Source organism: Ceratina calcarata, unplaced genomic scaffold (genome assembly GCF_001652005.2).
Source record: "Ceratina calcarata isolate Rehan_Ccalc_2016 unplaced genomic scaffold, ASM165200v1 scaffold363.2, whole genome shotgun sequence".
Classification (NCBI taxonomy): domain Eukaryota; kingdom Metazoa; phylum Arthropoda; class Insecta; order Hymenoptera; family Apidae; genus Ceratina; species Ceratina calcarata.
In genome coordinates this window covers 323,069-347,748 of record NW_017159356.1, presented here as the reverse complement: position 1 = coordinate 347,748, position 24,680 = coordinate 323,069, and the positions used below count along the sequence as shown (strand labels likewise).

At 38.3% G+C, this 24,680-nt stretch overlaps 1 protein-coding gene across 1 annotated transcript; it reads left to right on the top strand.

The window, feature by feature from the left end:
* The first annotated feature begins 266 nt into the window (after nucleotides 1–266).
* On the top strand, nucleotides 267–21,761 carry LOC108625522 (tRNA dimethylallyltransferase-like). Its single transcript, XM_018025587.2, has 3 exons — nucleotides 267–472; nucleotides 20,843–20,983; nucleotides 21,501–21,761. Exons 1-3 carry the CDS (start codon nucleotides 356–358, stop codon nucleotides 21,759–21,761), a joined length of 519 nt encoding a protein of 172 aa, XP_017881076.1. The 5' UTR covers nucleotides 267–355.
* Nucleotides 21,762–24,680: the final 2,919 nt, after the last annotated feature.

The following is a 24,680-nucleotide window of genomic DNA, read 5'->3' as shown; positions in this document are numbered from 1 at the left end:
GATTTTCATACAAGTCGGCGCGTGTTGTCCTCGAATCTACATATTATGTAATTGTGCAGTTATTTTGCGTATTTATAGTACTGTTACTTTTTTCAGCTCGTATATCAAGTACATTACTGACAACTAATTATAACGCTTTATTTGATTCGTACGTCATTGAGAATTCAAGTACATTATGTATGAGATGATTTTATAAAAAAGAGCATAAAATTAATTTTATAATTCAAATGGATGCGAGTTCGAAATCGACCGCCACTGGTTCACACGTCTGTGCGAACGGAACGCTGAGAGCACGAGGACCGGAGTAGCACATGCGCAGTTTCAACCAGCTACGAGTGCTTGTGGTGTGTTCGATATGTCGCGTGTGCCAGTTTTAGCAATTTTGGGTTCCACGGGATCTGGAAAATCGCGTTTGGGCATCGAATTGGCTCGCCGATTTTCCGGGGAAATCATCTCGGCGGATAGCATGCAAGTAAGTGGGAAAAATATCGCTCTTTACCTGCCCGTTTGCCATCGTGGCGATTCTAGGTTAGGTGCGTATTCAAACGTTGTTTATTACCAATCATACAGAGAAAATGCGCACCTAAATTTTCGAATTCGAATAAAAACTTGACAAATCCATTTGCCTTCTTATTATTTAAAAAAAATTATGCACCGCATGTTGAAAATAATTTTCACGGCTAGCCAAGCAGAAATGTAGGTTAAAACAAATCTTTACGTTTATGATTCACATTTCCTCTCTCGATTGAGGAATGTGTAAGCTCATGTTTTTAATATGTCAACGCAGGGACAGGCGTTCTATGATAATCGTTATGATTTATGATAATTAAACTGTGCTACCAATATGTATGATTTTTTTTTCGCGCACGTGTGGATTTTTGCGGATCGTTACATTTCTTCATCGACCGTATTTACATTTCATTTACACGTTGTCAATAATATAGATTTTTATACTCGGACTTGCACGCGTAATAAACTGATAATGAATTCACACGTGTAAATCGTGACGCCAGTTTTTATACACGCGAACGATAAATAATATTACAAATCATATGTGGGTTTTCCATGTTCATGACACAACAAACTTCTTTTTGCTGCAAGCAATGAGTTGCCTGAGTTAAAAACTTATTACAAGGTACAATTTTTATATAATTTGTGGAGATATTTTAGAATTCGTATATCACTTGTTTTATTAATTATAATTTATCGAATATGTTAGGAAATAAGGAAAGTAAATTGACCCACTTTACTCCGCGATAACACATTGCAAGATTATATCATAGTAAAAACGTGGACACGTATTTATGGACGTTCGTCGATACAGTCAAGCCGCAGATGATGAATGAAAACCGTTGAACTACGACAAGGAGAGTAGATTATGGTTTGAAACGAGAGCGGAGCCGCGACACTAATCCATCCTCGGGCGACTGCAGCCGTTTCCTATTATCATCCGCGTCGTCTGAACGCAGCTGCGACACAAAGACCGGTTTCCTCGACGATCGTGGATTTCGGGGCGGCCACATTTGGAGAGAGCCACAGTTAATCGCTCTAATTGTCTTACTCTTTCGCGTGTGTAGAGTTAACCGCGAGGAAGGTTTAATTACACGTCCGCCGCGGCATACGCGTAAGAGCGACTGGAAATTTCGTTGAAAACGATGCGTCCGTAATTATCTTTCCACCGCTTTGTAGCTCGTCCCTTGACAAGTGTCGACTTCGTGTCACGCGTTCCTCGCTACGACATCCTCCCGTTTGTTGCTCTTACCGTTATTTCAGTAGGGAAGCCTTTCAGATTTAATTCCACATTTAAATTCGTGTACAGTGTTGAAAATTAGAGAAATTAAGAATTACTTCGTTCGTAGGAACTGGTAGTGGGAAACAACGAATTCTTCGTCTCTCAATTCTAAGTTTTAGAGTACATGATTCAGTTGTTAAATCAACGATTCATCTGTATCTTTATTGGATAATAAGAATGTTATCAGTTCTAGGAAAACGTGGTTTAAATATATCTCGTTTAGAATGAGCAATCTTAGCAAATATGTTAATCGCTTGATTATAGAGAAGCGAGTCATAAAAATTACATTTCCGCAAATAAGCATTAATAACGGATTTTTGTGTTTATCTATGTTCTTGCCTAATATCATCCGTAACTGGAAAATGCAAGAATGATTACATTCGGCAGCTTCTATTAAAATAAATGCTAGCCCACTTGATCAACTCTAAGATGTTCAATGAAAGAAATTGGAGTGTCCCTCTTTTTTTAGTCAACCATATGTCAAGTTCAAGGAATTGGCTAAACGAACCCTCTTTGTAGGGAGAATTTAACAGACGGAGGAATTGAATTACGTGAAATGTTTCATCAATTGACGCGTTACTTAACATACATGCGTGTACGTACATACATGTTGTGCATCTTCCGCATTAATGAACCGGGCTTATCTTCCTCTTTATTAATATATCCGAGTGGCTTGTTTTATTATCTCGTGCCGTTCGTCTTGGAAATGAACTGTATAAATGCAAAGTAGTAAAACGCGCATGATAGCCGTCGTAAAGTAAGTGGATCGAATTAAACTTTGTCCTCTTGACGTGCGCGTTAGCCCTGGAGGATCGTGGGACTTCCGGCTCGTTTTCGGCCCTTTGAATTAGTAATGAGGTCGCCGCGCCTCTTTGCCTCTCTCTCTCCCTCTCTTTCTCTATATTGAAATATAAATAGTATTCGAAAATTGTTTCGATCCAGCGAATTTTGTACCTTTGCCCAGGGACATGTTCAATGTCTTATTTCAGATTTAATAATGCTTATTCCCATGATAATATCGTCATTAATACTAATACATTCATCGTTCTTTTCCACGGGTTTTTGTTTGTGAAATAAAATTGACGTTTGCATTTTCTTTAGTAAAATAAATAATACAAAAGCTTATCTTGCTATTAAGTCGATTATTCTTATTTGGCGTTACGTCTACGTACTTTAATTCATTACATGAAGTAGTTAATTGGTTAACAAATCAATTCTTCCTGTTCAGTCTAATTGTTCATTAATTTCAATTCGTGATCTAACGCGATTTATTTCCCGACTAGACGAAGCAATAAATGAAAAAATGTAACTCGTGTCTCCGCAGAATTTTCCTACACGCTTTTCAATGCTCGTAAACATACAAACGCGTGTTGATCATAAATTATCGCGTCACCGTTTTAGTACACATGCAGATATCTATAGATATCGACGCATGCTTCCACGTTGACTCCTTTTAACTCGTTAGACGTCAATTTCGTTTTTAAATACTCTCCCGCACGTGATCTCCCGGGTATTCATAAATCACGCGTGTTCCCGTTAGAGCTGATTCGCGATATAGCATAGCGTACATCAGTTCTTAACATTTATATTGTAAAACGTGGATGAATTAAAATTTGTGAAAGTTTAATGAATAAAAAAAAAGGTGTATCACGTTAAATTTAAATGCTTTAGTACTATCTATATCTGCTTGATCATAAATCAAATTTTGATTTACAGTTAATATCGGTTTTCTTTTACGTATGTTGTCTAATAAATAAACTCAGGTATTTCAATCAGTGGATTATTTATCAATATCATTTTTCTGATTTGTTTAGAACAAACCCTTATATCTTTATTTGAAATATGATTTTATTGAAGGTGTTCGTGATTTACCGTATGACTTTTCACACGATTTATTACGTGATTGGCTGTGTAATTAACTGTAATCTTTCAATTGAGATAGTCCCTGATACACGTCAGATTTTTAAATAGACGGAAGGCATATGAGAATATGAACGGAGGTGCGTATGTATCTGTGGACGTAACGATTTCCCAGTATTTCCATTCATTACGCGACTTCTAATTAATTGTCTAGACCGTTGATCTCTTTTCCCTCGCTGCCCACGCGTTTAATAAATCACGGCAGGCACCAACCGCGCAGCGCCTTTACGCCTCGTAGATTCCTCGATATTTTATTTCACGTCCTTGCGTGTATGCACGTACGTACTTACACTCTGTGTCTCTGGATCGTCATTTGTAATCGACGAAGGATTTCCCTTCTAACTTGCGCAATCAGAATAGAGTCTCGATTCCGATCTCCGTTAAACCTCCGTCGCGTTCCTCTCGCTCGTTTGACGTAATTAATCAATGAACCTTGCCTCATTGTGTTCCTTTCCTTCAATGAAATTATTATAAAGGAATACAAATGTACGAACGTATTAGAATGGCACGTGTATTATAATGTAATATTTCTTGATTTTTAATTGCAACAAATGACTGATCGCGAAGATATATTCGCAAATGGGCACCGGCTCGGGGAAACCCGGGCGAAGTCAGACAGGCACGTGTCTGCCCACACGCGACCCGAAAAAAAAGATATCCGCGGATTTCGTCGGCAGCTGTGGTTTCGCCGCCTCCGAAGTTCCTCCCACGCAGAGGATCAGGAATCACGGTGCGATTTTATGTACATAGACAATTTATTACACATAACTTTGCTACATATAGGAAGCAGGGATAAAATTAAATAGAAAAATGTTCTGAATGATAGCAAGTATCGCGTGTGTCATCACAGTTTGTTTAAAACGAGGCGCATAGTGTTTCGTCTGACAGTACATAAATTGTTCCCTTAACGTCTTAGAATTTGGTACAGGTTTAATCTCATGCTGAATGGAGATTGTATTTTGGAAAGAGGCGTGATTGTTTCTTGCGCGATCTAGATCGGAGTAGATCTGGAGCAAGAGAAACCTTTTTGGTCGGCCTCTCAGGGACGAATCGATGGAGGAGTCGATGAACCGAAAGCGTGCGCGCTATTCAAGTTGCTCGCATCACTGTTTTCACCGGTATGCGTCTCCTGGGCCCGGGTACTTGGCCCACTGAATCTTAATACCGCGTTTGGCCGCGGTGGAATCTGAACGAGCGTTTCAGCTTGTCAGACTATACGCGGTCGTTGCCACGGGCAGAATTCAGTTTCGCAATCGGATTCTGAGTACTTTGGCCCCTTTAAAGCCTCTCGTTTCAGGCGAGCTAGCATTTCATTGATAAGGACTGATAGTGATAAAGATTATTCATCTGGTGCAGTTTCAATTTTCTTTAGAGATGATCTTTTTATATAATTTTGTCAATTGTCATAAAATTGAAGAAATTTATTAAACGACGAAAGGTTTAATCATTGTATGCCTCTTGAAGCATATTAATGTTAATATCAGTTTTCGGTTGTTAATAAATTACATCGGAAAGATCGTATTCCATTTTCCAATTTCGTCCATGAGAACTGTCTCTCGCCGTGACTTTGTGAAAACTTTCACACGCTAGCTACTTTATTCAGATTTTCTCACATTGATAGGAGGCTAACGTTTCATGGATTTAAATTGCCCGGGGGAAGAATATAAGTGAAACACTGGTAACTTAAGTATGAAGCAAGATTATAACATTTAACAATTTTCCATTCGAATATAAAATTCATTTCCGATCTGGTAATTTAGCAAAATGTTCACGAGCTCAGAATTATAAATGTCTGAAGTTGTGTCATTTCTCTATAAATAGTTGGGCTAATAACACGCCCTCATCACAGATAATCGGTGCACGGTTTGTTCCCTGGAAATAAGACCGTTTCGTCATCACATTTCTTGCTCAGGGCTTCGATTAGTCGCTCGACAAAGGCCAGACAAAGTAATTTGGGATCTATTAGACTCGTGGGATAGACCAAAACGATGGGTCACGAGCAATGCGGGCTGGAATCAATCTACTCGATTTACAATAGATTGTTTCAAGATACACCAAACGGTTTTCCCCTCTTACATACAACATACACGTATCAAATTGATCAGGAAGTTTCTTATTACCCAGTGATTAATTGAATAAGCGTGATGAAGTAACTTTTAAATAAAAATGGAATTGCAATAATAAAAATTCTTCTTAAATTAAAAAAGAGGGAATGGATGAGTCTCATAGTCAGTAAATAATTTGACTAGAAATTTATTATCGGAGCCAGAAATAGTAATTATTGCACAAATAACTGTAGCCATGTTTTGTTCCCTATCAATTCTCCTAATTGTCAGTAACTGGCGCGCAATATCATAGAGAGCCACGAGGGAATCCCATTAATCACTGTCAGATAGAATCTGTGCTCTAGAAAGCCGCGTGTCGATGGTCAAGGAATTTCGAGTTGCTTCTTCTTTTTCCTTTTCTTTTTTTTTTTAGAGAAGCAATGCTCTACAGTTTTTGTTGATAGTTTATCACGGCGGTGACCTGTGGAAGGCAACGTACGGTGGTCCTTGAATTCAAAATAGTTTTCGTCGTTTGCCAGAGAGAGAGAGGAACGGGTGCGTGCCGCGCATGAAAAACTTCCGTTCTCGTCCGTGAGAATGGCGCCTCGGATTACAGGCTACGCGGTAGGGTTTACAGAATTTCTCGCACAATGTTGTAAAAGTGTTGATCGAATTTTCTAACTTTAGTTCAAGGACTCCAACCGCGAGCTTCTGGTATTCTCGACCGCCTGTGCGATTTTCACGCACCGCTGGATACACAAACTGAAATCATACGTAGATATTGTTAATCAACAGATTAGAATTAAAGAAAAAAGCCTCCTATTTATATTCGAAAATTCTTATTGATTGATTAAATTATTTTATATTCACAAATTAATTAGTGATGCTCAGGCGGAGGGTAACGTGCCTAGTTTCTATAATAATCAGGCCTGCTCTGTTGTGAGCGATATGAAAATTTCGGTGGAAGTCATGAGTTACATCTGGCCGCGTGGGTACGTAAGTACACTGGCCACTTGGCCAACCGGTTTTAAATCCACGAGGCGATGACGCAAAATTTATGAGGTTGCCTTGTCGACGTAAGAGACGAGAACGACGTGTTTCATTAGATTCCCCGTGCTGCATTCGGATTTAAATTTCCGTAGTTTACAAGTCGATAGAAATAACTCATGATGGTTATACTTATGTTTAGTTAAACATTTAGAGGGTTATTGTAGAACGGAATAAAAATCGATAGAAAATTCGGAAAAATGATTTTAGTGGCAAGTTAATTGATCCATTCTTATTTAAAAAATAATTGAGAAACGTGAATCGTTAAATGAGCTGAATCCTGATTAATTTAAAAAAGGGATTACGCCGGTACGTTTGCATACAATGTATAGAGATTATAATTTCTAATCGAAAGTACTGTTATCGTGGGAAATTATTGACGAGATCGTCTGGTGGAAAGAAACAGACTGTATGCATAAGCACGCGAGTTTACTTACGGTATACCAAAATTTTGATGTTCCACCACGTGAATGATTGCATTAATAAATCCTCTTGTTCGCGGAACGGCTCTGAGGGGAACAACGAGAGCCGCACGCTCTGGGGTTAAATTTAATCCTAGAATAACCTCCCGGAATGACCCGCAGCTCGTCAATTGAAGAGCCGAGAACTGGAAGGGACCGCATAACTTTGCGGTTCCTGGCTCCCTACTAATTTCCAACCCCGCAGTTTTCTTTGCACGTCGTTAGCAATTTCCCATCCCCTTCGGGGACCTCTTCTGTTTCATCCGCCGCCTTTCTTCAGTCACGAATTTGGCCAACTGTTTTACATTCCTTTTTTTTTTTAAATTAAATTAGATGTGTGTGTGTGTGTGTAGACAGTAGGTTTTTGGAAATCTGTACTTGAAAATTAATTAAACAGTGTCTGGCAGGGGTTAAGCAGCGTATATTTCTACATATTTTGTTATAACAGGTAATAGCGTTGATCGATGTATACAATTTGGGTTTGCAATTTGAAATTCGTCTATTAGCCGAAGATTTGTCCTTCCTTTTAAAGTCTCTAACGGTTTCGTCTATGTTTAGCCGTACATGGTGTTCGCTCTCAGCTGGCGACTTTCTTTTTTACCTATTTACCTCCTGCAGAGCGTTTCACCGAAAATATAAAACGTACTGAACGTTTTTCGATCAGCTGAATTACAGATGATATAAAATGAGAAGAAAATTAAAAAATTGTAATAAAAATCAAACCAGTCAAGTGATGACTAGTTTTAAATTGAGAAATGCATGTATAAAATGAGTCGGTAGTTCTAGTGTTAAATACGTTTTTAGTTACGTTTCGAATGGAAGTTTTATTTTTTGGCTAAAAATATCCGAGTGGAATATTTAACTCGACTTTCTTCTCGCTCGTGGATTTCAGATTGCGTAACATCAGACGAAATTATTGTTTGCACTTAGAAGCCGGCGGAATCAAGTTATTCTAGGTACATACCTTGTTGCGTCTTAATTCTACAGTAAATGTGTCGTACTGTTTGCACAGCTGACTGAATGAATTTTGTAATTTCTTTCGGTCTCGATGCTTGGTTTTCTTCTTTACTTTCCGAGATCCCGATTGATCCTCTATGAAAAGAAGATTATTTTTCCATTATATATCATTTTTACTGTCCGTGAACGTAACTCATAATGTTTAGCTAACAGTTTGATACGGCAATCTTGCAGATTTATTGCCAGTTTCATTTTTCTAATAAATTGTAATTGATCTCCGCCGGAGAAAAAGTTTAGTAAATAACAAGTGAATAAATATATGAAATTATTAGTATCAACGAAGCTTGTTTAGTAATTAATAATGTTATGTAACGACGTGTAATATACTTAATTGATCTTTCGTGTACAAGGTAAGGCCGAGATAATTATAAACGACACTTCACGCACGTAATTATGTGCTCGGATATGTTTATCTTAACAATCGAGACTTTGCTCTCTCATATTTGTTTAAACGAGATCTTAAAGTCTAAACAAGATGATATTCCCGTATTTTTAGATCGCGTTTATGAATAATACAAAATTAGTTCAGAAGATTATGAATTTTTTGTAGATAACTTAGAAAATTATGGTAATTTAGCACATCGTATTTTGCTATTTTTTGTTTTATAATCAAGTCTGTGTTGCATTTTCTCAAGTTATATAATAAGAATAGATAGATTCATTCGCGATTTGTAATTGCAAATTATTTCTGATTTGCAATTGGTTGCCTGGCGTTCTGCAGTTTTTCTGTTAATCAGACTTAACGATAAAACAGCTCATCTGGTGACGGTTCGGATGAAACAGTAACCGATGCGTCACACATCTCATGATTACCGTTCTTAGACGAGCCTTGTTATACCTACGTACGTTTATGATTAATGCGCTCGGCTCGGTGCATTCCTTGAATCCATGAGTCGTGTAAATGGTAGCTTATCGTGTGGAGCCACGACTGTTATATAAGCGGCGCAGACACAGATTATGTACTTACATAATTTTACGATTATTCATAAGCACGGAAAAGTGACAGTAGTTTGTTTTTATCTTTCCACTGTTCACAGAGAGTAAAAGTGATTTACACCACCTTCGGTGATAGTCACAAAGTTTTCTGCCTTGTTGAACACGATTATGGTTGTAAAATATTTATTCTTCAATATCGAGTGTATCTAAGTTTCTACGTTTGTCACGAGTTCTCTTCTTTCTGTATTTTATAATTCGGTTGTAGTTCTATTACATATTTTTACATTATGTATAAAATATAACAATTATTGCATTTCATATATTTATTTATTAATTGTTATAAATTAACTGTGATTTACGTTGTATGACTCACTGCATTCCATTCGTACAGCTTTATATTACACACTTTTTCTTTTCTTTATTTCATTCAAATGAAACTCGAATGGATGTGAAAAAGGAAAAAACTGTTTCTGGCAGTTTGAACGAAACGGGTCGCGGTGAATGAAAGTTTTTCTGGATCGCGTGGGCGTGCGTGATTTGACAGAGTAATAACAGAAATACGCGCCGGTTTCGCGGGTCGTCGACCCAAAAGCATCGCGGGCTTTTCCAACTTGTTATACGCGAATCCGTGATTCAACATATAAAAAGTTGACATTCCTACGTAGCACTTTAAATCTGTTTCTGAATTAATTTGACTATTAAAGCAAAGATTGAATAAAAACCAGTACTTCTCTGCACAGTTAGGTCAAAATTGTGTCTGTTGATCGTCATTTAAGAATGATTAATATTTTCGTTGTCAATCATGTTTTATATGATTGATACAATTTTGATTGTTGGATATTTCGTAGGTACAAGAATACTGAAATTATAAATCTGAAGCTTAGGAAAAGACATTTATTTTTATGGTACGTAAACAAAAGTGAAATATTGTTCTATTTATTAGCATACAATAGGAAATGAGAAATAGAATAGAATTTGACTTTTGCTTAGTTCAGGAACAATCGGGTGTCAATTGACAGACATGTACATGTGAATGGAAACACGTTCTGGCAGTGGAATATCGGTTTTTCGCGCGCGCGCGCGCTCGCGCTCGGTAGTGTCCCGCTTAATTACATGCGGTAACCAGGTGTTAAACCAGAAACCAGATCCGTGGGCAAGGTAGGCTGGGACGTCGCCTCGAGAATTCCACGATCACGATCACGAACGTACGTAGATAGCCGTGCCACCGATCGTCGCCGATCGCACGTGAATGGGGTTTAGAATGGCTCGTGATCGACGCTCGGATCGGATCGTATCCTACCGTGTACGTACCCGATGACCTCTTCTGGGAATGGTTGCGCAATTGCTACATCAAGGTCGCGATTCTAGTTTACCAAGGCTGCTGGAACAGTGTGCCTTTCAGGTCACGAGCCCCACGTATGGGCGGAACTTTTCCTTTTGTGAAAAATACATATTTATATCTAATTTCGTACGAGCAGAAATAATGTTACGACGAAAATAGCGTGTCCTTAAGGAATCGATTGCCATGTGCTTTTTTGAATTAAGTTGAAAAGCTTCTTAACCAACGTACCTTTTCTCGGTGGTCCAGTTTGTGGTGCAACGACTCGTTTAATTAATCGAGGAATTAATTACATTCCTCAGCCGCCCCACACTGTGCCAGTTGGAACATCTTCCTTGGCCACATTCCCTGCAAATATTTTAACTATCATAAGACTTCCACTTGTTTAAGAGATAACTGTGCAGCTTTTAATATTAAATATTAATATACATATTGTCTGCATTCTTGAATGTTCACATATTCAAGGAGTTTTAAGTTTGCTAATTAAGTTAACACGAACACGGCCCAGTGCTTCTAATTCAATGCTAAATTACGATTCAAATGCAAGAGATTGTATCTCGGAATTATAACGTTTATTAAAAAAGGAGAATTTGCCCTGGACAAGATCCTTTGTCACGGGCCAAAAATTATGATCTCTGTAAAATCTTCAGTAGTGAAAACGGGCAGGTTGCATGCGTGGTCTCGTTATAAGTAGCGAGGTACTAATAAACCTGATGAGAGCACGCGTTCGCGAGCGCACGCAAAATTTCGCATGGACGGTGTTAAGTCTCGGGAGGGAGACGAGAAACGCGGACGTATCGCGGAGGAAATCGCGAAACTGGTCCCATTAAGGATACCGAACCACGCATCGTAGATTTCTCTGAACGTCTCTAAGATCCACTTAACGTTTACGATAATTAGTAGGAATCCACGATGCTAATGGCCGGTTGTTTCGGTGGCCGGTGGACGCGACGGAGGAGGAACCGAGGCTCACGGGTAGCCGAGGGAGCCCCGGACAAGTTTACTTTGTACCTCTTCTTTCATTTTACGTTCGGTTCACACCGACCGCCTGGAAACAGGGCTGGTCGTTCTCTTGGCTGGCGCGCCGCGTTCACCAGGAACGATCTTAATCTTCCGTGAGCCGACGTGGCATGCGAGGGTTTCGTTTTTCGTTGGTCACTCGACTCATCTTTCTTTCTCTTACACGTCTACCTCGGATTTTATGCTCGCTCCTTCTCGCGCTGGTCTCTACGCCGCGTTACCTTTAAATGAGATTATTAATTGACTTTCCTTCGGACACCCTGTTCGATGGTATCTTCGAAGGACGACGCGCCGCGCCGGGGGCGGACGTGCACTGGCTCTCCCAAAGATTAGTTTCACGGTGATCCGATGCATGAAAAGAAACGGCCAGGCTTCGGATTAGACGTAATAAAGTTTATGCGTAATGATTGTACAAAAGTGCATTTGTATATTTGATACATTTTTATTAGACTGCGGATTTTATGTATTTATATAGGAGACTTATACATATAGTGCATAACAACTTGCATATCATGATCTTCAAAGGGTTAAAAAAAATACAAGTAATTTTAATTTATGAAATTGACACCCTCCATATTACAATCTTATATTCTAGAAGTAAAACAATCAATTTATTTAAGACAATGTTTAGGAGTTTATTTGTATTTACAAGTTACAATGTGAACCGTAAAGCTATCGAAAGAGAAAACGCCACATCCAAGAGGGAAACTGTGTAGATGGGAGGACTTTAATGGAAGAGGAGGTTTGGCAAAGACGCAACCGGTTGCAAGTTCCGAAGCGTCAAAGCCCCCCGAAGATTCCGCAAGACAGCCAAGTTTAAAGGTCCTAAATTATTGGAGCCCCGAAGTGTCAAAACTTTGGGAGGGCTTGCTAATTCCGCGCCCACTAAAACCTTATACCTTACGATTCTCCATTATGCGTGGCAAGCCGACAACTTCTTCCCGTTGCCAGGCTTCCATGCTCTAACTCGGTATAAGAAATTCGAGCACGGGTCTCAGTTCGACGGAAACTAATGCGAAAATAAAATTTGGATCGTGGAAACTTTTGGTAAAAACCAATGGAACGACGACGTTATAACATAATGCATGTCGTAAAATTGGAACATCAATAAAATTGATCTCAAACAACTAAAACTATAAGTTACGAAGCAGTAAATCTTTTATTATCTTGTACACGCAGTAAAATACGACTGCAGTATATGAGTACAAGCTTCCGCGTTTAACTACACCTAAAACTATTAGCGTCGATGAAGTGTTCACAAATATTTATGACTTGTATTGGACGATCGTTCGGTTTTACGTTCTACTGTAATCCGAATTCGGCAGAGAAGTTCTGGGTGAAAGACGATAGATAGAATCTTTGGCAGTTAGCACTCGTAAAGCCTGTTTACGATGATTAGCAGGAATTCGCAATGCTAATGTCCGGCTAGCTTGTACAGTCCTCCTATAAGTTATTTCTTTAAACAGTTCTATTAATTTATTTACAAAGTAATTGAAAAATTCTTGTTCTATAAATGTAGCTTCGATTCTCTTCAACGAAATTTCAAGGAGGGTAAATTGTCTTATCAGTAAAAAGTTTGAGAGAATTTTATTTATACTGGCCTCATTCCAAATCGGTATCAATTAATTCCTCTTGTCATAAGTAGAATTAGTTGACGGTACTATAAGCGTACATCTCGTACGATCGACGTCAAAGAATATTAATTGGTTCCTCGAGGATTAAGTAAATATCTACTAATGTCATCTGTGACAAACAAGAGTCGTGGAATGTTCGTTAATTGCTATGTATTATCAATCAAAATTTTAAGAACTGATAATTTATATAACGAATATAGAGATACAAATCTGAAGGGGCATCCCTTAAAAAATCTTGACAAGATTGAAAAATATTTTTTCCTCAAAATTTCGAAAAACGCTTCGAATAAAAGTTCTTTTTCTTCTAACATCGATATTTAATGAGTTAACTATGATTAATCGGCATTTTATGGGTACTGATAAAATCCGACCATTCCACCGTCGAATCAGCGAACTTTTGACAAAAAATTTCGTTTTTCCTCAATAACTCCTAAACTGTTAGACTTACGAGAAAATTGCATAGAACCTTTCTTGTAGAGGACNTTCAATTGTTGGTTTTAATATTATCTGCTGGAGACGTCAATCGATTTTCTGAGAAATTCTGTTGGGAATCTATTTTAACCCTCCACTGTGACACATGGGTTATTCAGAGCCAATTCGATTTTCAAGCAGCTTCAAGAATAATTGAGAATAGAAAGAAAGGCGTTATTAAATAAAAGTATTTCTCTCCAAAGTTACGAGTCATGTAGACCAATAATGATAATCGAAGGTTGAGTAATTATGTTGCTTCGAAACAGCTGGTAACATCAATTTCGCACTTGGTGAATTGTATAAAATTGAATAATCGAATTCCGATGGAAACGGGATTGAGGGACCGTTAGAAACGAGCGAGCAAAGAGAGCAAAGTTAATTCACGAAGGTTCCACTCTATCGGCCTCTTTGAAGTGTTCTAAGCCGTGTTTGTTGAATATTAAAATTTCAAGGAGAATTTTAACGGTGCCGGGACGGGTTGACCCAGTCGTTCTAGGAAGTCGCGAATGATATCGTAACTGGCCTTGCCTACTAGAGAGACACATCCTCCTCGGATGTCCTGTGCGCTTCGTGAGCGACATGATCAAGCATTTCGGCATGCCCGGCCCTAAATTATTCTAACGCACAGGCGTAATTGAAGTCGGCATGTGCTACGTGCCGCTATGCGAACCGCGTTTTCTACTGATTACGTATTCCGCGTGGACCCTTTCCTTTTGCTGATTTATTGACCCTTCACGAGCGAACTTTGGCAAGTGGCACGCTACCCTTATAAAGTAACTCCGTCCTCCTCTTTCATAACGATCCTCGCTTCAACTTTTAATTCGCCGGCTCGTCGAAAGCACTCGTAGAGATCACAGCAGGATTTAATTGCTCGTAACTCGATATTTCTCAAGAATTTTTCAAAGCCAACGTAAGATCAAATGCAATGCAGACCTTCTGCATTTCGTACAAATAGAGAGAACGTAAAGTTTAAAATGTATGAAACGTTGAAAACGATATAAGAGGCAACTTGTAATTTTTTTAAAAAGTTTTTAATCTAGTTATAATAACGCGTTTATCACGGAAGTATCGTACATTTATTAAAATAAATTAAATGATTTCTTCGTTTTTAAGAAAACATTTTACGACTTATCAAACAGCCTTGAACTCGCATAGTAACTCAAGAAGCGAATCTCTGATCAGACCGCAAACTCGTGCCACGTTACACATTACAATTGACCGCTTTCTAGTTAACGAACGGATAGCTATTTCCCCGTTATCCTTAACCCTCTTCTCTCGCACACTTTCAAGATTTATCGCGACTTTCTCCCGCGAATATCCAATCTATCTCCCACCTTTGCCAATTAATCAGTTTGGAAAGGCAAGGGGAAATTTCTGATACGCAACACCTGCATTTATTCTGTTTATTCAAATAGTTTTCCTTATCATTTAATTTCGACACATTCTTTCCCCGTTCCTTGCTTAAAAAAACTAAATTCATTTTTATTCGTGATACTGGCACACAATCTACGCGTGGACACTTATTTGAATCCCTGAGGGACCGGTTTTTTTCAAACTTGATAAGAAGATGACGCGAGAAAATCTAATATGCCCGATACGGGGCCGTGCGATTCCAAAGGGAGACAGACGGATGATGGGCGAAAGGAAGAGAAAGGATAATGGTCGGACGAGGCCTGGATGGAACAGGGGTGGTGAGGAGAGGGTCAGCCGATTGTACGGGGCCGCCTCGAGGAGTGAGCGGAGACGAGATCGTTTGTATGCGCCATTCCTCCTCCCTGGACCAGTTTTCGTGCAGGTACCCCGAAGCTGTACGACCCTGCCGGAATACTTGAAGGGGTCTCTCGATCCCCGCTTCCTTCTTACAGGATCTCCAGGCTTGCCCAGGCTCTTGTTATACCATGCAGCGGATTAAACCGCACTCGCGAGATTTTGTTCAATTTTATATCTACACTCATTCTCAATTTTACATATCAGCAGTTTTATGATAGATTTCTGGTATTTTGAACTCAATCTTTCTCTCAGCTAAATTTCTATCGTCGTCTCTGGATTTCTCTCTAATTTTAGATTAGATGCAAATATGCCAGGCATCCTTCAGTTGTCAATTTAATATTTTGTCATAATATTTAATAGGTTTTTATTCTTGTGATAATTTTCTTAAATAATATTTTGAGTTCTATCGATATAACTTCACTGAATGAAAAACGTAATTACAATTGTATTAAAAATGTAAGATTATAACTTCTTCTATTTGCTCGGTATTCGACACAGGATTATGCTATTTTCCATGGATTAAATGGTTGACCTGTGGCGTGGAAACGATAGGGTTAAACATTTCCGGAAGCGTAATTAATTGATTCACGCAGGAATTAGCTTTTGGCTTGGATATTGGATCTCGAATTTGGCTCAGTGAATATTTCGAGAGCAAGAGAATCTTACAGATCGTACCAATTAGTGTTACTTAGGTATAAAAAATGTGACACAGGTGTCAAGTTATTTTTGCATTAAACCTTTTCAATACTATTTTACTATAATAAATGTGAATATCTAATTGATGCTTTATAGAAATATTGAATCAGCGAATATTTGGGATGTACCAACCCCTTCTTGGTACTTAATATTTCTATTATTAAAATGATTATTAATTCAATCTCCAGTTTTTATTTATTGACTCTCTAAATTTGAAATACTTGGAAGCGGTTGCTGCAACGTCGCGGTCTTTCCATAAAACAACTTATCGAGCAGCGAACTCGATCGTAATTTAAATCGACACGCTCTTTTACGAGCAATAACCGGAAAAAAGTAACGCAGCGTTTCTTAGAGCTAAGCGCAACATTCAGACCCTGGCATACCATCGGCAGAGATATTTCGCGAAATTTATTGCCAATTATTCGCGGTGATACGCTGCGGGTTATGCGCGGTAGCTTAACTCGTAAAGAAAAGCTGCGCTGTGCTCGCCATCGTGATTCATTATACGTATGTTCGCCCCTTTCTAACCGGCGAATGATTCGTCCTGTCGCCTCCTCCGGTCCATTACCAGGTAAAAGCGTTTCGAGAAAAATGAGCCGACAAAGAGGCTCCGCGCCTTGGAAAGTCTTTTACGGCGAGTGCACTCAGCTTGTTTGACCGCTATGAACGTTGCTTAAAAGTTCTTTACCCAGGACGCGACGTTTACCTGCAAAATGTGCCAACATTTTCGTACAATTTATTTAGTCTTTGCGGTTGATATATCAGTTAAATTTTATATATTTCAATTGTTGGTTTTAATATTATCTGCTGGAGACGTCAATCGATTTTCTGAGAAATTCTGTTGGGAATCTATTTTAACCCTCCACTGTGACACATGGGTTATTCAGAGCCAATTCGATTTTCAAGCAGCTTCAAGAATAATTGAGAATAGAAAGAAAGGCGTTATTAAATAAAAGTATTTCTCTCCAAAGTTACGAGTCATGTAGACCAATAATGATAATCGAAGGTTGAGTAATTATGTTGCTTCGAAACAGCTGGTAACATCAATTTCGCACTTGGTGAATTGTATAAAATTGAATAATCGAATTCCGATGGAAACGGGATTGAGGGACCGTTAGAAACGAGCGAGCAAAGAGAGCAAAGTTAATTCACGAAGGTTCCACTCTATCGGCCTCTTTGAAGTGTTCTAAGCCGTGTTTGTTGAATATTAAAATTTCAAGGAGAATTTTAACGGTGCCGGGACGGGTTGACCCAGTCGTTCTAGGAAGTCGCGAATGATATCGTAACTGGCCTTGCCTACTAGAGAGACACATCCTCCTCGGATGTCCTGTGCGCTTCGTGAGCGACATGATCAAGCATTTCGGCATGCCCGGCCCTAAATTATTCTAACGCACAGGCGTAATTGAAGTCGGCATGTGCTACGTGCCGCTATGCGAACCGCGTTTTCTACTGATTACGTATTCCGCGTGGACCCTTTCCTTTTGCTGATTTATTGACCCTTCACGAGCGAACTTTGGCAAGTGGCACGCTACCCTTATAAAGTAACTCCGTCCTCCTCTTTCATAACGATCCTCGCTTCAACTTTTAATTCGCCGGCTCGTCGAAAGCACTCGTAGAGATCACAGCAGGATTTAATTGCTCGTAACTCGATATTTCTCAAGAATTTTTCAAAGCCAACGTAAGATCAAATGCAATGCAGACCTTCTGCATTTCGTACAAATAGAGAGTACGTAAAGTTTAAAATGTATGAAACGTTGAAAACGATATAAGAGGCAACTTGTAATTTTTTTAAAAAGTTTTTAATCTAGTTATAATATAAGTAATGTATTTTCTTTTCTTATGTCATTAAATTATAAATTTACTGTATATCGTCGCCTTTTATAGAGAACGAATGCAACGGTTTGTCGTAAAACCGCGGTTTTACAAGCATTATTGGCAACGATTTCCATACGAAACGAAACGTCTTTGCTTTCAAAAAGCGGGGGCCGCGGATCCGTATTGTAAAATGTCGGAATTTTAAGCGGCCGATTTCTTTATCCCCTTCAGCGATTTACATTAAGAGGCTCCATTGACACCGACTGTCTTTGGAAGATAATGCAAATTAAGCGAACGTAATACGATCCGGATGTGTACTGCTCATGAATAATAATCCCTCTGCCTGTTACAATGTTTTTCAATTGTGTACTTTCCAAAGTGCAACAGCTGCAGCATTTAAACATAAGTTTTAAGCGTATTTCCATATTTTACATGAACGTAATAATTTTCCGGATGATCAGGCTAGTGAATTAATTACGATCCCCACGTTGGGAATCGGGCCTAATTGAAATAATTAGAAGTCGGTCGAAGAATGTTCCAATGTACTTTGTTTCGTCGGCACGCGCGTGAACGCGAACGCGATTGACTTACGCATCCAGCGTCGCGGTAATTGCCCCGTTGTACGTAACGCGGATAATTGCTAGCCCGTTGTAAAGTATCCCTGGGAGGTCTCCCTCGCCTGCGAGGCAATGCCGATAAATCATGCCGCGCGCGAACTTCCTATTTCCACCCCAGGCGATTGTTAGACCATCGTTGCTATCCTTAAACGAGCTGCGAAACTAGGCAATGTGATCAATTTCAAAGGATCATTAAAAGATATAATTTCATTTCTCATCTTGATTCCAGTTTCGTTCGTTTCAACCATCGTGCTGAACTTTTAGATTGAAATATAATGGACGACAGTTGTTCTTTGATTATAAAGCATTAAAGAAGGGCAAGAATAAAAGATAGAAATTGTATTTTCAAATAATTTATTGAGTTTCTTATATGAAGTGAACATGTCTGGCTTAAAATGAAATTTGAAGCTGGAGCTATTGCTTCGTTCAGCCGATCGGAGAATGATGAATGAGTGATGAATGAATGACGGTTCGTAGCCTGGACGCTGTGGATTTCGACACCGGGTGTTCGTTAATTAATCATGCGGCTTCGACGGTTTTTCGTTGTTCTTGCCTGTTGCGTAACGCTGGTGAACGTTTTCGACAGCCGGTGTGACGGGAGTGAACCATTATGGTGGCCCTCGCGGGGTCCTTGGATTTTGGTTCACTTAACAGTTCACGTCCTCGCGTGAAATGCTGCAAAACGAAATCAATCATTGTTTTCCTTTTATATATACTGACTACTATTGTACATATATTTATCAAAGAGACAAATTACATTAAAAGAAACAGAAATGGTTGTTTTTAATACTAATCAATTGGCACTTTACTAGTGACCCTCCAAGGAATGACACTTGCATAAAAGAGTGCCTAAACCGGAAGCTGCATATTCAAAATGCGAAATGTCAAAATTAATAGTTGAACTCAGTGAAATAAAAATTAACACTACGAACGTTCTTGTAGGAATAAAAAATGGCGATAGTAACAAACTAATCCGACAGTATTTATGAACATTTATTTCGCGAGTTTTGTGTAATGAATCCTGATGTAAAATATCAGTATATTTACACTTTCATTCTATCATTATTTCCGGTTTAGATGCACTTCGCAGTTGATCAGGAATCATCACTTATTTATCCAGTCACTCTGGAGGGTCATTACACTTTCCTATTGTCTCCTACTTTAATCAAAAGTAATTCATACTTTTGTGTAATCAATATTCGAGGTTGCAATCAGACGCAATATGAATTCCCGGTATTGTTGATTGTTTTAATTTACGAAAATCATGTGTCCCTTTCTCTTTGTGTTTTTATTGACGGCAATCCGCAAATGGAACTTCCGTTCGGTTTCTTACGCGTACTCGAAGGGGATCGCGCGTCGGGGTCTCGGTCCAATAAGACGCCGATAAAAAAGGTTAATGAAGGTTGAAGACGTGGTCATTGAAGTCGGCCGGGCATGAACCGTAACGTCGGGGAACCTGTTTGCTCGGTCAGTGATAGCGTAACTTAACGGAACATCGAGGACGTGTGGTAGAAAATTTTCAAGTTCGCCGACGATATTCAGGCCGTTCTCTTCTCGGGGAAAGGGTGCCAAAAAACGATCCCATCTTACGGCAGGGTTTCCGAAATGACAGCACGTCGTTTCACGTATTACAGAATCATTCCAGAAACGTGTATCATTATTGAAGTGAAATACCTGTACAAATCATCGCCCAATAAAAAAACCTGACCTCGAGATCATATTTCATACATATTATATTCATGTAATACTAGATATTATAATATCTATGTTTTATAGGTACTCTTGTGTGCGTTTATATTTTGATAAAAAATTACTATAATTGCTTGCAATCATTATGGGTATTTAATTCTCTCTGGCATTTTTTCCTCTTAAACATTACATTTCGAAAATGTTATCACGTTGTCATCCGGAGATAAGAGAAATCTGCCGCTAACCATGATTTCCTTCCGTTAATTTCTTCAACAGGCAGTAAACACTTATCAGAGGAAGGAACGGAACGGTTTGAAAGAGATTGCCGATAACATTACTTCGGTAATGAAGATAATGTCATCGAAATGTTTGAACGTATCTCGTAACCCTGTCCATCTGGCGTTACAAGTTTTTATCTGCATTACGAAACTAATATCTATCGTAAAAATAGATGAAGTATGAAATAATCCGTGTAAATAATTCATAGCGTGTTACGAACAATTATTCAGAAAATTATATCAAGTGATCTTGCGTTGCAATTATTCATAAATATTATTTCTTGACTGATTGCAGGTGTACAAAGGACTGGACATTATCACAGCGAAAGTAACGAAAGAAGAGAAAGCAATGGTGCCGCACCACATGCTGGACGTCGTAGATCCTCTGAATCCTAGCTTCACGGTGGTGCAATTCAGGGACATGGCCATACCCATAGTAATTCTTCCTATATTCTCCACATTCTCCCTAACAAAAGCATTTGCAATGTCGCCCCATTAACGGACTCACTGCTTGCATTAACAAATACATTTGCTATGGACTGCGTAAGAGATTAATGTAATAGTGACAAGTGAACGACCTTCGATTCACTCGGAACTATAACAAGCTTTTTATAAGAGCAATGTCGCATATAGATGGGTGCATAATAATTAATAACGCACAAGTGACATTTAATATTAAAATCTTTAATAGCCCCGCTTCTACACTTTCATGTCTATCGCAATAATCGATTCGCTATGTCGGACCCTTCTCCAAGCCCTGCTAACGACGTTTTTCAAAAGAAAAAACGAAATCGTGGCTTCGTATACTGAATCATTTTTCGAACGAAGTTTTAACGATACCGCGAGACCGGCTGTGATATAACCGATAATTAGTCACGGCCCCTCCGGTACCGTTATTCGATCCCCAGCTTGAGACCTCCCTCGAACTTCCTTTTCTTCTTTGGCCGATCTAGATCGACGATCTGCTCGCGAGGAGGAAGATGCCGATCATCGTCGGCGGCACCAATTATTACATCGAGTCGGTACTCTGGAAAATTCTTATCGACAAGAATGAAGACGAGGACGACCCGGTTGCTCGCTCGAAGAGGATGAAGGTGGAAATGGATCGGTTCACCACGACCAGTAACGAGGAATTGTTCAAGCAGTTGACGGAAGTCGATCCGGAAATGGCCAGGAGAGTCCATCCGAACAACAGGAGGAAGATTATCCGGTGAGTCATTTAATTAAACATTGGAATTTCAACCCTTCGATTTGGCACGAGCAATTTCTGTAAGCTATTTGATTAGTTTCGGCGTTTGGTACAAACGAAATGTTTTGTGGTTTTCCAAATTCATATTGAATTTCGTTACCAAAAACATTTATGGGAATTCAAGGGTTATTTATTGCATGCTCAACATATTTAAATAATAATGCACGTGTATACATATTAAATATTTCGGGTGGTGCATAATAATGGTTCGTAGATCAGAAGATTAATGACCTTTCAATTTATCATTTGTACCTTGGTAGAAATCTATGATGATGAATGGCAGCACGATTAGGGTAATAGAGATAGTATTACAGTGGATATCGTGCTGTTTATCTATTTGCGCAAGTAATCTGTTAAGCGTGAATAAAGATAAGTACAATTAGTGCACTACAAAGGCCCTGTAACTTTCGGTATTTGACATTAACTTTGACACTAAAGTGATAGAAAAATTTAATTAAGATCAGGATTTTTTCAATTAAAATGGAAAAAGTACAATACTTTCATATTTTCTTAAATTTATTATTTAACTATTTATTAATTGTTACTATCGTGTCAAGTTGAGAACAGGCAACCTGTTTTTATCAGATATTAGACTGGTACCAGCTTGTTCTATTTTCCATAAAACTTTTGTAATCAAGTTATCCATAAATCGGTTATGGCTAGAGTGTAATTAAAACAACTTTTACGTTCTATATCTGGTCTCGCCTTTTTCCTATATGAAAATACTTTTATAATAAAACCAGTTCGCACTTTCCATAGATTCGAATTTTTCGCAATCCGACAGTAAAAATTTCACCATGGCGTTTATTAATTCTTTTTCACACCGTGCTTAACACGACATCTCAATCATCTACGCGTAGACACTTTTTACGACATTACCTGCATTCAGTCGGGCATCGTTTTGAGTAGAAACGATCAAAGCTTGCGAAACTCGTTCTCGTTCACATAATTTCTCGCCGGTGCGGCATTAACTTTTTCACTGAACGAAACAGCTTTTGACTTTATTCGTGTCACATTCCGTGTCTAATTGGATGCTCCAATTCCCAGTTGATTGGATTTCAAATTCGATTCGACAAGTTAAGTTATTAAAAATTTTACTCGATTAAACATTCTCACCATTTCTGTTGAATTACCATAGGTTGATCAGCATGCAAATACGTAATTTGATTTTTATTTGATGCATAAATTACAATCAATTAATTACGTGGAATTTGTCACGTAAACATGTGCTAATTTAAATGCACTGGATTATTTCGAATTTTTAAGAAATCATTATTTTGTTTAATTATAAATTCAATTAAAACATGCGTTTCTTTTCACTTTCTTCGACCTAATTTTGATTTTGGCCAATTTCTTATCGCAAGATAAAATAATTGCGTCAACCTTAATAAAGATAAACAAGATTCGTGAGTAGTTCAATTAATCAAGTGATCGATGTATCATCAATTTGTAAGACAGGTTATGATTACGTGGATACTCCTTAATTAACCAAAATTAACGGTGAATTAAATGGCTTGATAGATCGTTGATGACAAATATTATTTTAAATTGATATAAAACTTTTCAAATATAATTCTATTTTTTTTATTTGGTATTCTTTTTATACTCAAAAGATAAAAATATGTACTCTAATATCTTGCATGTTTTTATTCAATTTTCTTATAAATACATCAACTCAGTCTAAGTATTGCTTAATGAAAAAGTGTAGATAATTATTGACCAGCACAGCAACAAGCGTCGTCGTGTCAGATCAGCCAGTTGTACGATAAACGACCACCAGTTTGACGGAATCACCGCGATTTCAATCGACCAGATTTCGATATATCCTTATCGTTAGCCACGTGTGACTCGATTGATAAATCGTAGGTAATTGAATCTCAAATAAAACTCGATCGCTAACCGATACAGAAATCAAACGGTTAAGCGATGTGATAACGATCCGTGGCGCCAGATAACAATCGCTGGATACGAGTATGCGTTGCTTCAGTACAGATAGAGAAACGAAATTACTGATATCTATCAAGAATACTGATAGCTTGTACTTGACACAATAAAATTATAACTTTTGCTTTGCAACAGAAAGTCTAGTCAATTTCTGAGTGCCGTTAATACTACATATGTTATCTTAACGAGATCGTGGAATTACGTGTACAAATATTTTGCATATAAATAGAAACATAATTTTTAAACCAAAAAGAATTCTCAGTTTCGGAACACAGTTTTGCTTCGAATATTTGTTGATAAGAAGTAGAGGCGATTATAATAAATGTCAGAATCAATTTCTCAAGTGACACTAACTTAGTTTCTTGCCTTGGGAACAGATTTCAATGCGAGACACAAAATTTAATGTTAATTTCTTTCGTTACTCGCAAACGATACCGTAAGTCAGCGTGGAATACGCGTTCTGCGACGAATCTCGTAATAAATTACGGTAATTATGTTTTCTTAGTCGCGGCGCGATGCAAATTGCCTCTGGGAGTTGGGCGTTAATTGTGTGAAGCAGTTAATATCTCGCGATTTAATACCATTAAAAATTACTCGTTTCGGTGATTCATTTTCTGACACTTATCTCCTCCCCATGTCTCGCTAGTAATAAAATTGTGTACACAGACCCGAGAGAATTACTTCGAATGACTATTGTTATTGCTTTGCTTACTTAGATAATTAATTTTTTTATTAAACATGGAATTCTTCGTCTTTCCCTCATTTCTTGCTGTCATTTAACAACGCGTGGAATTTTTTTAAATTCCACACTCTGTTCCTTCCTTTAATTAAAAACTTAGCTCGTTTTTTTACTCTAAACATACACTTGTGCAAGTTTAATTGTTGACTTAATTTTTTTACAGTATACTGATTTACAAACTCAGTTGAACTTCGTATTGAC

What these genes read in the sequence shown, in the direction of transcription:
- LOC108625522 (XM_018025587.2), top strand. Translation starts at nt 356, where the DNA reads ATGTCGCGTGTGCCAGTTTTAGCAATTTTGGGTTCCACGGGATCTGGA. An exon ending in TCTCGGCGGATAGCATGCAA is followed by an intron (nt 473 to 20,842) that starts GTAAGTGGGAAA and finishes GACTGATTGCAG; the next exon opens with GTGTACAAAGGACTGGACAT. An exon ending in GGGACATGGCCATACCCATA is followed by an intron (nt 20,984 to 21,500) that starts GTAATTCTTCCT and finishes TGGCCGATCTAG; the next exon opens with ATCGACGATCTGCTCGCGAG.